Below are 19749 nucleotides of genomic sequence, written 5' to 3'. Positions count from 1 at the left end.
TGCGGGCAGCCTCACCAGGGGGTCCTGAAAGCAAAGCATGGGCAGCAACTGATCAATAGTTTTTCTGTCTCAGTGAGGGGGATGTTATGTGCCAAGTCACACAGACACAATCTGTATGTAAGAAACACAGACAAACCAAGTCCCTCTTTATCACATGCAAACAGAAACAAATGTGCATGTTTTACCTCCCTTAAACTATAACTTGCTCACTCTCTCTCATCCCTGTTTGACCTCTCCACCAGACCTCCCAGCCTATCTATCCCCCTCGGTGGGGCTATCTATGCCTACAGATTCCCCCTCTATAAAGTATGAATGAGTGAGAGGAATATTGAGTGGCTCTATCCAATTCTGAATTCTATTCGGCTCTGAGGAGGTTGCTGCAGAATGCCAAATGAAGAATATCTCTCTGCCTGTTACAGTGAGAAACCGCCCTCAGCCCCTTGAGCGGCTGTGCCCCCTCTCTGTGCCCCCTCTCTGTGTCCCCCCTCCTGTCCCCTCCACAGCAGACAGGGGTACCAATTCATTCACCTCTGCCAGCCTTGCCAGCTGATCATCAGGCACCATCCATAAATAACAACCCCCTGATGAGTCAGTCTGCACTTAACACCCGAGGATAAGCAGTCAATCAGGAGGGCAGTGAATCTACTGTCCTCTGCTGCAGCCTACTGCATGTTGAATAAATTTATTTGAATATTTGAAATATTAATGTCAATGCGTCTGGAAGCCATAGAGAGCAGGTGCTTCTCTTCATTCTGTCCCTGCATATCTATATGCAGAGCAGTATGGTGCCTCTGGTTCAAGGGAGAGGTGCATTCTGGGATGGCTAAAGAGAGGGGTTTTGGAATGAGTCAGACATCAGGGGATCTGGTCATTGGAATAATGCACAGTAGTGGGACAAGGAGTTCCCTACCTATCTAGTGAATGATGCAAACAGTCACACAGGATGAGGAACACTAGGTTACTTGGCAAACGTATAATTCAACTTTACAATAGTTTCTGCTAATGTCACCAGCCACTGTGTAGACCCAGCGACACAATTTAAGAACACTTGCACCGCAAATAATCACCCATCAATGTGTAGCCTGACTGATTCATTTAGAATTTGTCCTCTGCAGAATCTATACTTTATAGTGCCCCTGTGAGACAAAGTATCTGCTGTCATTGAACAAAGGAACTGCACAGAATATAAGTCACCACATTTAGAGCCTAAGGTATCGCCCATGGTCTCTCCTGTATAATATATTCAGTCAGCCCAACCACGGTGGCCTTTACCCCTTTACTTTATCCTCCTCTTCCTCTTTCCTTGCTCTCCCCCTCTTTCTCTCTCTCTAATCATGTGCTTTGAATAGATATGAGGTGTATTTAAGCTTGTAAATGAAGTAATCTGGTTTGAACATACCTGGCCAAGTAATAAGATCACTTAAAATAATTCCCCCTCCCCCAATCTGCACAGATAAAGAGGGGAGGAGGGAGATGCAAAAGAGTGAGACAACAAAATGGAATCAGAGACTCAATGGAAATAAATGATTGGATACCGAGAGAAAATGGAGCAAACAGACATTGTAGGAAAATAATCAAATAAATAGGGGAAAGGGCGTAGGAGGAGACAGAATAAGACAAAATAGATTATACCGTGACTTGCTGAGGCAGAGGGCAATAGCCTTTTGAAAAGCTGAGCTAATTTCCATGATTAATAATGCTGCTGAGCGCTGATTGGCAGATGTGGTTACTTGTGACAGGTGGTGGTTTCTTTTTACAGTATGATGTGGGGTTTCAACCGTAAGCCGACAGTTGTCCCTACACATTCGATGGAGGGGACAAGCTTGGAACAGACCAGTGTCTAGCTTTAGGTTGGCTGGGAAGCCCTAAGGTTGTGGTGGGGGGATTTTGGGTTAGATCTTGTATGGAGAGCAGTTGGAGACCTAGACGGTCAGCCGGACTTCACCACACCACATCTCCTCAGCAGCTCTAATCTCCTCAGGTCAGCCACACAGTGTTGACCTACCATCACATCTTTACTAACACTTCTGGGGCTCGTTTCACAAGGCTTTTTCTAATGATAAATGAAACATTCATCAGGCACTCCAAGGCTTTTCCAATGTGTTGGACTACTCATAGTCCTTTAAGATGGGCTCCTGAGTGGGGCAGGGGTCTAAGGCACTGCATATCAGTGCAAGAGCCTGGTTCATATCACTGCAGACCCTGGTTCAATTCCAGGCTCTATCACAACCTGCCGTGATTGGGAGTCCCATAGGGTGGTGCACAATTGGTCCAGCATCGTTAGCCACGCTAGGCCGTCATTGTAAATAAGAATTTGTTCTTAACTGACTTCCCTAGTAAAATAAATAAAAATAAAGATAAAAAGGGATTGTAGATTTTTCATTCACGTTTATGCCTCAAAGCACTTGCATTTGAGTATACAGTGTCTTCAGAAAGAATTCCACCCTTTGACTTATTCCAAATTTTGTTGTGTTACAGCCTGAATTTAAAATGTAATAAATTCATTTTTTTCTCACACATCTACACACAATACTGCATAATGACAAAGTGAAACATGTTTTTAGAAATGTTTGCAAATGTATTGAAAATGAAATACAGTCAATACTGAAGCAGCTTTGGCATTGATTACAGTTGTGAGTCTATCTGGGTACTGTAAGTCTCTAAGAGCTTTCCACACCTGGATTGTGCAACATTTGCCAATTATACTTTTCAAAAATCTTCAAGCTCTGTCAAATTTTTTGTTGATCATTGCTAGACAATCATTTTATTTGGGCATATATTTTCAACTAGATTTAAGTCACAACTGTAATTTGGCCACTCAGGAACCTTTACTGTCTTCTTGGTAAGTAACACCAGTGTAGATTTGGCCTTGTCTGATGGAAAGCAGACTGAACCAGGTTTTCCTCTAGAATTTTACCTGTGCTTAGCTCCATTCCGTTTATTTTTTATCCTGAAAAACTCTTCAGTTCTTAATGATTAAAAGCATACCCATAACATGATGCAACCACCACTATGCTTCAAAATATGGAGAGTGGTATTCAGTAATGTGTTGTTTTGGATTTGCCCCTAACATAACACTTTGTATTCAGGGCAAAAATGTACTTAAAAAAAGAAATTCTCTACAGGCTTTCTTCTTTTCACTCTGTCATTTAGGTTAGTATTGTGGAGTAACTACAATGTTGTTGATCCATCCTCAGATTTCTCCTATCACAGCCATTAAACTATGTAACTGTTTTAAAGTCACCATTGGCCTCATGGTGAAATCCCTGAGCAGTTTACTTACTCTCCAGCAACTGAGTTAGGAAGGATGCCTGTATCTTTGTAGAGACTGGGTGTATTTTCTGGTATACACCATCCGAATTGTAAATAATAACTTCACCATGCTCAAAGGGATATTCAATATCTGCTTTTTTTCTTACCCATTTACCATTAGAAATGTCTCAACTTTCTGACAAACAACTAAACATCAGAGACATACTTCATGGAGATAGATAATGCTAAGGTTTGATGCATGACTGAGCATATGAGCAGATAGACTGAAAGAAGGATGCTCAGAACCCATCACACAGACATAAAGGAAGAAGGCTGCTAATAATACCCTGCAGAGCAGAGCCAGGCCAAGTCTCGCTTTTACGCCAGCACCATGTCACACTAACCCAAATAAACACCTTTACAACATTTTACTCACAAATTATACACGTGTTCTGGCAAGCTTATTCCAACATTAGAGTGGCTATGATCTACTGCAGATATAAATCATATCCTTTACTCTCATATAGACATAGTGACACTTTAATTTCCATGATAAAACATTTAATCACTATTGGATGACACATACCTTATGTGACCGTCAGTACAGTAATCAGATCCACTATTTAACTGATCTAAATGCTCACCTCAGAGGCCAAATGAAGTCAACCACTCCCCAGCCAAGGACTCCACTAGGTCATCTGAGAAACAGGCTCCATATTAGGTGGATGGGTTTAATATCTATATTATTGATCAGCCCATATAGCTGCAGATCGATCTTATCTGGTCTCCACACAGGCAGACTAGCAATCAGTGAGAGAAGATATGGGAGTCTAAAAGTGTGTGTGTGTGTGTGTGTGTGTGTGTGTGTGTGTGTGTGTGTGTGTGTGTGTGTGTGTGTGTGTGTGTGTGTGTGTGTGTGTGTGTGTGTGTGTGTGTGTGTGTGTGTGTGTGTGTGTGTGTGTGTGTGTGTGTGTGTGTGTGTGTGTGTGTGTGTGTGTGTGTGTGTGCGTGTGCGTGCGTGCGTTTTCCTGAATGAAGTAATGTCAAGAATGGAACACAGAGGTCCTCCTTCTATGACACGAAGAAGATAAACAAGGTAATTTGTGAACATAGTGTTGTGGGAGGAAAACATTCCATGCAGGTAGTTCACTGTAGATACTGCAGAGTGGAAAATCCAAACAGCTAAATTGGTCTGAACACAGTTTATGGAAAAACGAAATAACTTTGAATAACTTTATTAGCATGATAATGATAATTAAATTACTCTTTATAGAATAACCACAATTTAAAACCAGAATTTTCAAAATAAAGTACAATCAGCTTCTGGCTCCCTCTGTGCTTCTGACTGGCAATAGACAAAACAACCTTTTCTGTCCCTTGATGGATTTTTTTTTTTACAATTATGAACTTTTCAAATATAATGCCTGCTGCTGGTCTAATCAGTCATCCCGCGGTACAGTTGTGATTGGCTAGCCGCCCACATACAGTAGCTATCCCCTGACAGTATTTATTGTCAGACGAAACAAAATGTCTGTTCCAGTGTCTGCCCTTACTTCATTTATCCTCACCACTGTTTCCACAGTGAGACAATGCCTTCAAATGTTCAGTAAAACAGTATGACACAGTAAGACAAAGCGCCAGTGTGATAGGGGTTATTGTAAGTGAGGAGAACTGAACTCACCTCTACAGACGTTGCCGTTGTCTGGCTCAAAGCCAGCCTTGCAGGTGCAGCTCCCGATGGGAACCATCCACTCTCCATCTCCGTTGCAGTACAGCTTGATGGGAAAATCCACCTCCTCTGAGTTAGCGATGCACGTGCCTCTGGCAATGACCAAGGAGGTGCTCTCGGCACCCGTCATGGTCTCGGGGAAGTTGGCAAAGTTCTGCACCACGCTGGGGCACTTCTTATGGAAGACACGTACGGACAGCAGAGACATGCAGGCCCCGTAGTCCTGGAAGGCCAGGTAGAAACCATTATGAGACAGCGGGCCGAAGCTCCGCACCTCCGTGTTGACCTTCATCAATCGTCCACCGAAGTCCACCTGGGAGAAGCTCTCGTCAGCCGCAATGGTGTCCACCTTCAGGTAGGGGGCTTCCATCCAGAAGGCGGTTCCCTTGGTGGTGGCGATGACCGAGTCTGTCTCGTAGTAGTAGAGGTTGAAGGTCTCCTTACAGGAGCCGGGGACACTGGGGATGGAGCTGCAGTCACGTACGGTGAAACGCATCTCCACATAGACACGCTGAGCCCCTCGTCTGTCGATGAAGGTGGTGAGGAGCCAGTTGTTCTGGCTGGGCTCGAACACATTACACACCTGGTAGGTCCTGATGGTGTTGAGGTTCTCATCGTAACCACTCACCTCCTCCCACTGTGGAGAACACACACACACACACACACACACACACACACACACACACACACACACACACACACACACACACACACACACACACACACACACACACACACAACAAACACAGAGACAAGTTAGAGTAAGGCTTCAATCAATCAACACAATCCACTCAGGCACAGCCAGGTAACCACAGACAAGTGGTCCAACTAAAATCAATCTTGGGCAGGTAGGACTGAGCAAGGCCTCACCACATTAGGACATTTGGTGCATTACAGACGTTGGATTATACGTGGTATTGAATTAGAGCCTGAGGGAAAGGATGGCCCATAGCCTCAGAATGAGCTGCTTAGTTAATGGAGTCAGCATTAAAGCAGTACACACACACATTAGGAGGCTGTGAGCCGGCCATAAAGCACTGATAAGACTTAAGCACAGCCAATGCTTTCCCTACACCATTAATTCACACATTAATTCATTCACACATTACCAGTTCTGTGACGGACCAGGAGCACTGCTACTGTGCATTAACACCACTGGTAAATCCTTCATAATCATTACATAAATGTGTGTGTGTGCATTGTGTATGTGGGTGTGTTGTGTGTGTTGTGTATATGTGCAATATGATGATCTACTAATGGTCCTAATAATGTTGAAACGCCCACTTCTCCACATGATGAGCTCCTTATTTCCTTGGACCAAGGGATGGCCCACTCGAAGGCCACAGCAGCCCATAGTCTGGCAGATTAAGGAAGGCATGGATACAGGAACACTAGTGGAGAGTACACTACACACCAACCCCCTGGGAGTTCTTGTATTCTCCAACAAACCAGGCCTTCTTCAGGGAGGAGAGATGGATATGACGGTGTGTGGATGTGTGATGCATGAGGGTTGTGTGAAACGAGAGGTAACGTGGTGAGTTGTGGCTACTGGGGAGAACTGGAGCGGTGCATTGTGGGAGACGCTGTTGAAATAGTGGCCAGGAGGAGCAGATCACAGAAAGCTGAGATGATTAATGAGTTTACAGAGAGCCCTGACACAAGTTAAACCTTCTATTTTTTCTCAGCGCCTCTCCTTCGCTCTGCGCCTCTTCGTTGGGCTGACCATTCATCAGAATTAGAGCGACTTGTCCCTTTCAACACCAAGCAGACATTAATACAGCCAGGTACCAGCCACAGAGAGAGAGATGGAGGAGGGGTGCTCAGTGCAGCCAGAGCCAAGCTAAGGAGACCATCCATGTCCGCACTATCCACAGATGACCTATTTTACACAACATAAATTGCTGTGCCATGCATCCACTGTTCCCTAACCAAGCAAACATGACGGCTGCCTTAAGAATCCAAAAAAAGGGACTTACTGTACTCTTGAACATTGTAATAGTAGAATGCACAAGGTGCAATTTCGAAATTGGGTAGTGCATCATCAGTTCCTCTTGTCATGTCAGTCATTGAATAGCTTAGATAGCTATTTATAGACTTGTCATAAATGTCCAGATCAACTAACCCGTGTCAGCTAATGTTTTTTTAAATTCCGTTTTTTAGGCTCATAGATATTATTGTACTTCTTTAGTCACTCAAATATCACGAGTACACATTAGACATAGCAAAACATATAGAATTGCAAGAAAATTTGCTTTAAAACTGCCAAAGTGTTTCTAAAATACCCTATGGGAAAAATGAATGGTGGAAAAGCGATTGGGTATTATAACACCTCCACTGTTGGGATCAATTCCTGCTCTTTTCCCGCAATCCATCAAATGCATTTGGTGTGTCATCATAGTCATCTCTGACTGGTGGTCAGACTCGCTCTGGCAGAAAAAAATGTACACTACTCATTCAAGGGTTTTTCTTTATTTTTTACTATTTTCTACATCGTAGAATAATAGTGAAGACATCAAAACTATGAAATAAAACATATGGAAACATGTAGTAACCAAAAAAGTCTAAAACAAATCCAAATATAATTTATGAATATCCACCCTTAAAATATCCACTCTTTGCTTTGATGACAGCTATGCACACTCTTGGCATTCTCTCAACCAGCTTCAACTGGAATGCTTTTCCAACAATCTTGAAGCAGTTCCCACATATGCTGAGCACTTTTTGGCTGCTTTTCCTTCACTCTGCAGTCCGACTCATCCTAAAACATCTCAATTTGGTTGAGGTCGGGTGATTGTGGAGGGCAAGTCATCTGATGCATCACTCCATCATTCTCCTTCTTGGTAAAATAGCCCTTACACAGCCTGGAGGTGTGTTGGGACATTGTCTTGTTGAAAAACAAATGATAGTCCCACTAAGCCCAAAACAGATGGGATGGCGTATCGCTGCAGATTGCTGTGGTAGCCATGCTAGTAAATTGTGCCTAGAATTCTAAATACATCACGGACAGTGTCACCAGCAAAGCACCCCCACACCATAACACCTCCTCCTCCATGCTTTACGGTGGAAAATACACATGCAGAGATCATCCATTCACCCACACTGCATCTCACAACGACACGTCGGTATGAACCAAAAGTCTCCTATTTAGACTCCAGACCAAAAGGACAAATTTCCACCGGTCTAATGTCCATTGCTCGTGTTTCTTGGCCCAAGCAAGTCTCTTCTTATTATTGGTGTCCTTTAGTAGTGGTTTCTTTGCAGCAATTCGACCATGAAGGACTGATTCATACAGTCACCTTTGAACAGTTGATGTTGAGAGGTGTCTGTGTCTTGAACTCTGTGAAGCATTTATTTGGGCTGCAATTTCTGAGGCTGGTAACTCTAATGAACTTATCCTCTGCAGCAGAGGTAACTCTGGGTCTTCCATTCCTGTGGCGGTCCTCATGAGAGCTAGTTTCATTATAGCGCTTGATGGTTTTTGCGACTGCACTTGAAGAAACTTTCAACGTTTTTGAAATGTTCCGTATTGACTGACCTTCATGTCTCAAAGTAATGATGGACGGCCGTTTCTCTTTGCTTATTTGATCTGTTCTTGCCATAATATGGACTTGGTGTTTTACCAATTAGGGCTATCTTTTATATACCCCCTCTACCTTATCATAACACAACTGATTGGCTCAAACGCATTAAGAAGGAAAGAAATTCCACAAATTCACTTTTTAGAAGGCACATCTGTTAATTGAAATGCATTCCAGGTGACTACCTCATTCAGCTGGTTGAGAGACTGACAAGAGTGAGCAAAGCTGTCATCAAGGCAAAGGGTGGCTATTTGAAGAATATCAAATATCAAATATATTTTGATTTGTTTAACACTTATTTGGTTACTGCATGATTCCATATGTGTTATTTCATAGTTTTGAGGTCTTCACTATTATTCTACAATATTGAAAATAGTAAAAATAAAGAAAACCTTGAATGAGTAGGTGTTCTAAAACTTTTGACCAGTAGTGTACATTTGTCCCTTTTTTCAATGCTGATTTGAATGTCATTGAGAAAACAAAAGTAATCCTGGAATTAATCATCTAGTTTTTCAAAAGTATCTGTAATCTGATTAAAATATTTTTGCTAGTAATGTAACGGATTAGAGTTTTTTTGTAATCAATTTCATACAGCGGTACTTCCCTACCCTGCTTATAGTATTCCGAGTGGTGATGTAAGGCTTGCTACCTTGGTTAGACCCATTATATACACTTATGGGCCTATAGCATTCAGATGATAATGTTGTCAGATTGAAGACATATTATGGTAAAATATATCCTTCACTAATTCTAAGTGGATTTTCACCAATCTACAAGTGTAGACCTACAAAATTAATCTAAACACATTTGCACTAGGTAAACACATGTTTTAATACATTTGCACCTAAATGAAGCTGTGACGATTTGCCTGTGAGCTATTGTCAAGTGACGCTGGCCATTTATTTCCCACAATTTCTCCCCACAGAAACAGAAGTGTTTGCTACAAACATTGTTGATAATTCTTGCTGCTAACCTATAACTATGCAATCGCTAGTCCCATCAAACATGTTGTATTATAATATGTAGCTAAAAGAACAAACGAAATGTTAAGCGTTAGTATTTCTTAGTTTTGTAACGCCAAGAATTGGTCCTTGGTGAGTGTGCGCCGGTCAAGCACGACTTTTAACCACAGTTTACGGGCCTTTCGTTTTTGGTTTATCCAGGTTAAGAGGTCATTTAATTGTTTGTTGTAAACACTAATGTTTATGTTAATTAAGTCTTTGTTTTCATTAACAGGTAAAATAATGCCATTATGGTGTGAATCATGCTATAGGCTAGTATTGCCTTTGAAGTGTAACATCAATGTTCATTAAGAATTTCCCTGTTTAAAGGTGTGAATGGATTATGCCAGGTTAGGGCATGACTGTTCTCCTCAATCAGAGAGATGATTGTCTAGGCGTGAGTTTATGGGTCTTTTGTCCTGTGTTTGAAGCGCTTTTGCACTTTGTCCTCGAGTTGAGATAATATTACTAGTGGCAAAACGTTTATGTTTTTCGTCAACCACTATTTTTCATATTTTTTATTTTTCTATTTGATAAATAGGCTACATCTCTGGATCCAGTCCTCTCCATCACCTGCACTGTTAAAAAAAAATCTCCTATTTTGCACCTGATCTAGATTACTGTCTAGGCTACTGATTCTGTCTCAACTGTTGCTGCTCCAGATCCTAATAACTAGGAAGCCGGGTGCTCAATCTTTAACAAAAGTCCAAACAGAAAGCAGAGGTAGTGTTAATTGGGCTTCTAATAAAAACCTGTCATGTCCTTGTCGTGAGTGTCCCAGCAAACACAATCAGTGGAGATGATTAAATGAAGCTGTTTCCCTGTCACCTCTTAGCCAGGCAGGCAGGCAGCTAAAGAGAGTGAGGGGGTGGCTGGATGGATGTATGGATGGCTTTCTGAGAGAGAACAAAGCAGCCCTGGGAGCAGATGCAGTGTCTCACTCTCTATGTACGGTGTGTGTCCTCTCCTCTCTGTGCTCCTCTCAGATAGATAGAGAAGAAGAAAGCATCCCAATGGCACCTCATTGCCTCGGCCCCACCAGGTCAAAATAACAGAGTATTCAGCTGCACCTCATTGGTTCTGGTCCATAATGGAAATAATGGGGCGTCCTGCCGCACCTCAGTTGTAATGCACTTCTCTGGTCCCGCTGCTTTATTCACTTCTACAAATAAACCTGAGAGCCACACTCACTCCTCTGGAGCTGGATGTACTATCCATATGTGTATATTTAGAGAGTAAATGCATATGAGAGTGAATAATTTAAACAGTGGACAACATCCACTACATCAAATGCTATACCCCCAACAACACACAGTTTTGTTGTCGTCCATTACAAACACTCCTGACTCAACTCATTGAGGGCCTGATGATTAGTTGACAAGTTGAATCAGGTGTGTTGTCCGGGACTACAATAAAAATGTGTACTGTTGGGGGTACTTGAGTACCGGGGTTGGGAACCACTGTGATATATGATACATATACAGCATACCATACTATGGTATGGTACTGTAAAAGCTGTGTGTTTTCATAGTGAGTGAACATGGATGATCAGACTGGACCATGTCTTTCCTATTTTCCACTGTGTTCATCCTCGTTCCAGTAAAAGTGTCCTCCCTCTCTAACCTCCTCTCTCCTGTTCTCCACCTATCTCTCAGGATTACTCTGTCTGTGTGACTGTGAGCGGAGGAGAAGGGGAAGAGAAGAGAGGCGTGATAATGAGGACCGTCAGCGGCAGGCAGGCAGCACCACAGTCTGAATCAACAGACTCACCTGCATCAACCCTAATGAGGTAACAGAGTGTGTATAAATGAAACAGCAGGGGGAAAAGATCCTAGGCTCCACTGCTCCCCATCCCAATGCTCCCCAGCCCAGCCAGGTGCTGATTAAAGTTAGATGTCTCTTATAGACTGACACAATAGAGGGAATATGCAGGAGAGCCCACTAGTTTCAATTAGTGAACTCTGGGGTGTCTGTTTGAGTGCTCTTCCTCCTCATTACTGTGATCTGGGTCGTCTATGAAGGACAAACGTGGAAGGTTTGAGTCCTCCCACCCATCCAAGACATACTAAATACTCAAAACGGTGCCTGAGGAAGGTATGCAGCATCATCAAGTACCCCACACACCCCAGCCATGAGCTGTTCTCTCCCTTACCGTCGGGCAGGCGGTATCAAATCAAATCACATTTTTGGGGTCTCAAACACATATTTAGCAGATGTTATTGCGGGCGTTAATGCATGTGTTCCTAGCTCCAACAGTGCAGTAGTATCTAACAAAACACAACAATACACACAAATCTAAACGTAAAAGAATGGAATCAAGAAACATATCAATATTAGCATGAGGTCTGACACCAACAGACTCAGAGACAGTTTCTATCCACAAGACATCAGACTGCTGAACACTTGAACTGGACTGACCATCTGCTCTGATTCTCCACACCTTAGCCTAGACACTCTCATTCATCCACACAACCACAGACGCACACACACACACACACACACACACACACACACACACACACACACACACACACACACACACACACACACACACACACACACACACACACACACACACACACACACACACACACACACACACACATATATACATTCGTGCTATACACACACATCATAACTGCTGCTACCAGACTTATTATACATTGCCGCCCATCCCCTACTTCCCCAAAACACATGTATTGGACTATAAATTGTGCCTGCCTGTATTATACTTATGCTAAAATGTTTATTCTATTCTATTACTTTATGGTCGTATTGTTATATTTTATTATTTATTATTGTTGTTGCATTGTCGAGAAGGAACATACAAGTAAGAACATGTATACCATGCATATCCCGTAACTACGACTAATACACTTTGAAACTTGAAACTTAGAATCTTGAATGGCTGCTTTAGACATACTGGGATGGGGTGGGTGTGATTGGATAGTGTGGACACACAGTGCATTCGAAGAGTATTCACACCCCTTGACTTTTTCCACATTTTGTTATGTTACAGTGTTATTCTAAAATGGATTAAATAAAACACTTTCCTCATCAATCTACACACAATACCCCATAATGACAAAGCGAAAACAGGTTTTTAGAAATGTACATAAGTATTCAGACCCTTTGCTATGAGACTTGAAATTGAGCTCAGGTGCATCCTGTTTCCAATGATCATCCTTCAGATGTTTCTACAACTTGATTGGAGTCCAGCTGTGGTAAATTAAATTGATTGGACATGATTTGGAAAGGCACACACCTGTCTATCTAAGGTCCCACAGTTGACAATGCATGTCAGAACAAAAACCAAGCCATGAGGTTGAAGGAATTGCCCGTAGAGCTCCGAGACAGGATTGTATCAAGGCAAAAATCTAGGGAAGGGTACCAAAAACATTTCTACAGCATTGAAGGTCCCCAAGAACACAGTGGGCTCCATCACTCTTACACGGAAGAAGTTTGGAACCACCAAGACTCTTTCTAGAGCTGGCCGACCGGACAAACTGAGAAATCGGGGGAGAAGGGCCTTGGTCAGGGAGGTGACCAAGAACCCGATGGTTCCAGAGTTCCTCTGTGGAGATGGGAGAACCTTCCAGAAGGACAACCATCTCTGCAGCACTCCACTAATCAGGCCTTTATGGTTGAGTTGCCAGATGGAAGCCACTCCTCATTAAAAGGCACATGACAGCCCACCCAGAGTCTGCCAAAAGGCACCTAAAGACTCTCACACCATGAGAAACAAGATTCTCCGGTCTGATGAAACCTAAATTGAACTCTTTGGCCTGAATGCCAAGCGTCACATCTGGAGGAAACCTGGTACCATCCCTACGGTGAAGCATGATGGTGGCAGCATCATGCCTTAGGGGATGTTTTTCAGTGGGCAGGGACTGGGAGACTAGTCAGGTTCGAGGGAAAGATGAACAGAGCAAAGTACAGAGAGAGCCTTTGTAAAAACCTGCTCCAGAGTGCTCAGGATCTCAGACTGGGGTGAAGGTTCACCTTCCAACAGGACAACGACCCTAAGCACACAGCCAAGACAACGCAGGAGTGGCTTCGGGACAAGCCTCTGAATATCCTTGAGTGGCCCGGCCAGAGCCCGGACTTGAACCCGATCAAACATCTCTGGAGAGACCTGAAAAAAGCTGTGCAGCGACGCTCCTCATCCAACCTGACAGAGCTTGAGGGGATCTGCAGAGAAGAATGTGAGAAACTCCCCAAATACGTGTGCGAAGCTTGTAGCGTCATACCCAGGAAGATTAAAGGCTGTAATCGCTGCACAAGGTGCTTCAACAAAGTACTGAGTAAAGGGTGTGAATACTTATGTAACTTTTACATGTGTTTATACATTTGCTAAAATAAACACAAAAAAACTATTTAATGCATTTTAGAATAAGGCTGTAATGTAACAAAATGTTTTTTAAAAAGTCAAAGGGTCTAAATACTTTCCGAATGCACTGTAGCTGGAAATGAATCTCTCCTTCAGTGAGAATACAGTATGTTCCTCTTTCATCATGAATAAAAAGAAAGATTGCTTTAAAAGGAAAGATGGATGAAACACCAAAAAGCTATTTGAACACAGCAGGGTTTTGGAACAGTTTGTTCCTACTCATACAGGCCTGTAGCTTATCATAGCAGAGAGTTATATTGTGGGCTCAAAAACAGAAAATCAGTAGTTAAAATCAACTAGTCATAACAGAGTGCTCAATATGCTCTGGTCTTTACAGATCTGAAATACATCCTGTGTGTTTGTGTGTGTAAAAATGCATCGGTTTCTTTGTGTGTGTCTGTGTAAAGAACAGTAATTTCTGGTGGGAGGGTTTTCAATTAGAAAATGGTTAGCTCCTACAGACTATGAGTCAAGTGGGCATGGCTTGCTATATAAAGCAGGCAGACAGGCATCGAAGGAGAATGGCAGTGCGAGCTAGCAGGCAGGCTACAAACAGGCAAATACAACAGTGGTGTGCAGAACGCCATCTCAAAACGCACAACTCGTAAGTCCTTCTCACAAATAGGCTACTGCAGCAAACGAACACACCAGCTTCCACTCCTATCAGCTAAAAACAAGAAGAAGTGGTTCCAGTGTGCACGCGATCCCCAACACGCAATTTAGTGGAAAAATATTGCCTGGTCCGACAAATCCCTGTTTGGCGTAAGCAGCATGGGCCCATGGCCCCATTCTGTCTGGTGTCAACAGTATAGGCTGGTGGCGGTGGTGTCGGGAACGTTTTCCTGGCACATGTTAGGTCCCTTGATACCAATTCAGCAAAGTTTCCATGCCCCGAAGAATTCAGGCTGTGCTGGAGGAAAATGTGTGTCCGACCTGGTACTAGATGGGTGTACCTAATAAACTGGTCACTGAATGAATTATAGTATGTACTGTATGTAATGGTAGAATATATTAGATACAATTGCAGTGGGTTCTTGACTGTGTGGCTCAGTTGGTAGAGCATGGCGCTTGCAACGCCAGGGTTGTGGGTTCATTCCCCACGGGGGGACCAGGATGAATATGTATGAACTTTCCAATTTGTAAGTCGCTCTGGATAAGAGCGTCTGCTAAATGACTTAAATGTAAATGTAAATGAAGTTAGAACCTGGCTATAAATGTCTGTGTAGCATCAGGAACAGATACAAGAGTCTAATCTAACTTTAGATTCTATTACACCATCCCCAGGTTAAACAAGTAATGATCCACATCCATGTCATGCATATTTTCGGGGAGAAAGAAGAGCAGACTTTATAAGAAGGATAGGTGTAGAGGAGTGTGGTGGGAATGTGAGCGAGGGATAAACTCTGACTCCATAGCGAGTTCTCCCTGTGGATCAGAGGATGGAGGGATGATGGAGGGGTACAGGCGCTCCACAGGCAGTCTCCTCTGTTCCCACTTCTTTCCCACACTCACCCAAATCTCTGTACATCCCGTACACACCATCACACGAGTGCCCAGTTCAATCTTCTCAATTCATTGTTTCTCTCTGACCCACTAAACGTTTAATCTAACAGAGCATCTAGCTCCGGGTCATGCCTGTATTTCACCACACACTCAATTTATCTGAAGGAAGAAACCTCACTGTTCTTCGCTTTATAACCTACAATTTTGAAAACCCCTGCTATCTCCTCATCTCCCTCTGTTGTCTATAGGGACTCAGTGTCCATAGGAGTAGAAGACTATAAAAAAAACGCTGGTTTTACTCAGAGTACCTGATGAAAATGAGAGAGGGACAATTAAAAAAAAACTGTTTCATCATAATGTCAAAGATATTATTGACTTTTTATTTAACTAGGCAAGTCAGTAATTAAGAACAAATTCTTATTTACAATGACGACCTACCCCTCCCCTAACCCAGACGACGCTGGGCCAATTGTGCACCGCCCTATGGAACTCCCAATCCCGGTTGTGATACAGCCCGGGATCAAACCAGGGCCTCTAGCACTGAGATGCAGTGCCTTAGACAGCTGTGCCACTCGGGAGCCCAAATGACTTGCTGACAGGGGGCAGTCTGAAACCACACCCAATTAGAGATGTAGGATCTCAATTTGATCACCCTGTTGCAGGAGAACTCTTCTGCAACAAAATGCAGGAAATAAAAAATGGTAGTGTATTTGGTGTTTAAAATGTTTCTGAAGTTTGTATTTTTAAATTTAAAATTTCAAACTAGATTTTCCCTTACGAAAAATGTATCAACTCCAACAAAAATTGTCATGAACTATTTTCACATTTCCTGTTGCTGCTGATCATTCATCTGTAAAATAAATTTGAATATTGCTGCATATAATCTATATTCATTTAAATTAATCTCACTAATTAAATTCCCATAAACAGCAAACCCTAAGGGCCTAAATGCGCCTAATTTTGCAGAACATTATTAATTTTCCATTTTGTAAAATAAACAGGTTTAAATTACTTTTTATCTATATAAAAAAAACAGAATCAGTTTCTGTAATCATCACGTGTGAATTGATCAAGTATGAGACTTACTATCATTTGGAAATGCAATTTAAATCACTATCAATGTCAATCTGTCAATCTGAATATGGCACTGTCTTGTGAATTTTAATTAATCTTAATGACATGTACATATAATCAACAGAATCTAATCTTGAGTGTAAAAAAATGGCACGTTAATGCTCTCACAACTGATCATGCAAATAAGGACCTCTGGCATTTCTTTTCCTCCTCTGGATTTGACCAATTCTGATGTTTAATGTTTCACTTATTGTAGCACATAAGTAGAACTTAATTGTTCAGAGCGAGATCTAAGCGTTTTAATTAATCTTTTGGCAAGCTTGAAATTGGAATCTAAGAGTGCTCAGACTAAAGTATACCCTTGGGGTATTGCATGAGACACAGCGGATGCACATCCTCTCTCCCCACTTAACATGGCACAGAACACTCTAAACCAGGCTACCAGCCAGCGCCTACAGTATGAATGAGGAGTTAGGAAATATAGAAAACAAACAGAGCCACACCAATATCCAGGAGATGTGCATGCAATTCTATTATTTCATGTCACAACAATATATCATATCAGTAAGCAAAAAAAATCATTTTATTAAAATAATTGCTTGATCTAATGAAGCATACGTGGTCCCTTTCCCATTGTATTATTGTTTTGGTAAATTTTTCGTTGAGTAAGGCAGCTTCAAAATGCAGCTGTTTTAGCCTCGCTATGTGCTTTCTGTAGTGGAGGGGCAGACAGAGGAAAGTACAGAGCGTAGGTGTCTTTGGTCTTCTCTTGTTGCGCGTGATTGGCTTATGGTGCAATCACTCATGGGGACACTACGTCACCGCAGCACCTGTTAGGAGAGCAAAAGCAAAAGCCCCTCTTCAGTGCTCCAATGTCATTGACTACGGATAAATCAACATCTTATGCCCAGTTTCTTTGAAAATATTTTAGCCTGTTCTATAGGATATGTCTTTCGAAAAATATGCATCTGGATTTTAATATAGGCTTCATTTAAAATGAAATAATAAATTGCAATAAAGAACAGTAAGTTCTAGTTGTTTTTTAGCATGTCTTAGGTCTACCTAAAGGTTTCTGGCAAGGAGAACGAGCATATTCACATTTTCTGGTTTTAGAAGACTTAGTGAGTGTTGAGTGACAATATTTGAGTGACAATATTGCCTCCTGTACTGAAAAGACATTCAGACAGAGTGGTTGTTGCACAGATGCACAGGTACTTTCAGGCAACGTTGGCCATGAGTGGAAAACAACATTCCTTTCCTCTCCACAATGCTAGTGGGTCATCGTCTCCTCTGATAGCATCTTCAATGTGGTAGCTCTGAGCTCTGCACTGGCGTTGTGTACTCAGTGTCACTGAGTGTGACTTTCCTTCACCAAGGAAAACTAGGCCTAACAGTGTTTTATTGTTAACCGGGATTTAATGACATTGTTTGTGGCTTTTGTAACAATTTAAATTTGAAGAATTACATATCCTAGACTAAGCATCAAATTACAACCAATGTGTGTAACTACATCCTTCAGGGTGGAATTATCAACAATACACTGTTAACATGAAGTGCTTTGGAAACCCAAAACTAGTGGCAACTGAGTTGCCAACATCTTCAAAGAGAGGAAAACCTAACTTTACTGGAGTATTGAAACACATAATCCTGAGATATTTTGAAACATTACATGGTGTGTTGTAACACCACTTAATCAAGTGTTGTGCAACACCTTGCCAGTGACTGGGAGCACTAAAAGAAAAGATTGAAAAACTATTTAGGTGATTCAAGCCCTGCTTAGAGCAGAATTAGATACCTTCTCATTTGATGTTGTTTCCTCTCTCTAAAGCTTTTAAACACCATTATGTTTTGAATCCTGTCTAATACAGAATTAGATCTCTTCTTCTAAAGTGTTTCTTCTTAACTTCTTAATGTTTAACATTGTTTTCTGAATTTGATAATTGACCATTTTGGCAGGCATTGTCAAGCAGTGTTGAAACCACCAGCACTACCTGGCTGCGAGAATTCAGGATTCTACACTTGCCTCTTCCATTGACAATCACAAATGTGGGAATGGGTGCTGTCCTCATTGAATGTCAATTTGCCTGACGGTTTTGATATCCGTTTATCATTATCAATTACCAGAGGTGTGGACTCGAGTCACATGACTTGGACTCGAGTCAGACTCGAGTCACAAGTATGATGACTTGCAACTCGACTTTGACTTTAACACCAATGACTCGTGACTTGACTTGGACTTGAGCCTTATGACTTGACCTGACTTGATACCCTCCCCAAGCCCAAACATTTAAAATGATGCTATTAAAAAAGTGTGCGGCGCATCAACTCTTAATTTAACGGATTACAGTTTGAATAGGACAGCAGCCAATCAAATTGTGCCAGCTGAGAAAAAGTTGTGCGTGGCAATGCAGAGGAACGTCGGCGGGTGAATTCAGATGGAGCCCTTGGAAAGATGATACCCCAAATTATTATTTTCGGATATAAAGACGACGCTGTATCAACAAAAAATGGATTGCAACTTGCAAAACATGCAGGAAGAAAATTACAGACGGAGGCTCAACAATTTCCAACTTTGTTCGACATTTGAAGCTGCATAAAGAACGGTAAGTCGTGGCTAATATAGCCAACAGCTATATATTTTATTACTTTACTGGTGTATCATGTAGGCTAGCATAACGTTAAATCAATAAGCCTCCACACAGTTAGTCAGTGTGGGAACATGATCATTGCATCCAAGATTGAGCTACAACTGGCTAGGCAGCTGGTAGCCTAAATCCTGCCTGTTGTTACTGCTGTTCCTAAAACCATTGACATATGTTAGCCTACTGTAACCACACATAGAGAGTGTGTGTGTGTGTGATATGATTGGGCAATTGTGTGCAAGCCTACATCGCCCGATTGCGCCCCATAGCGATCCTCGATAGTCGATCACTATTGGGGGGGTGTGTCTTTCTCATGGCTACTGTCACGTTCCTGACCTTATTTCCTTTGTTTAGTATTGTTTAGTTGGTCAGGACGTGAGCTGGGTGGGCATTCTATGTTATGTGTTTCTATGTTGGGTTCATTCAACTAGCCTGATATGGTTCTCAATCAGGGGCAGGTGTTTTACGTTTCCTCTGATTGAGAACCATATTAAGGTAGGCTGTTCTCACTGTTTGTTTGTGGGTGATTGTTGCTGTGTCTGTGTTTGTTTCACCACATGGTACTGTTTTGTTTCGTTCG

The 19749-nt window shown here is 42.1% G+C and overlaps 1 protein-coding gene across 1 annotated transcript in view; it reads right to left on the bottom strand.

Annotated features, from left to right (window-relative positions):
- LOC139578426 (ephrin type-B receptor 1-like) overlaps positions 1 to 19749 on the bottom strand; it is a 166161-nt gene that overhangs the window by 100358 nt on the left and 46054 nt on the right. Inside the window, exon 3 of the mRNA XM_071405991.1 lies at positions 4934 to 5618. Coding sequence (XP_071262092.1) covers positions 4934 to 5618 — 685 coding nt within the window. The remainder of the gene's footprint in view (positions 1 to 4933; positions 5619 to 19749) is intronic.

The sequence above is a fragment of the Salvelinus alpinus genome, chromosome 6 (genome assembly GCF_045679555.1).
Source record: "Salvelinus alpinus chromosome 6, SLU_Salpinus.1, whole genome shotgun sequence".
Taxonomy (NCBI): domain Eukaryota; kingdom Metazoa; phylum Chordata; class Actinopteri; order Salmoniformes; family Salmonidae; genus Salvelinus; species Salvelinus alpinus.
This window is presented reverse-complemented; position numbering and strand designations above follow the sequence as displayed.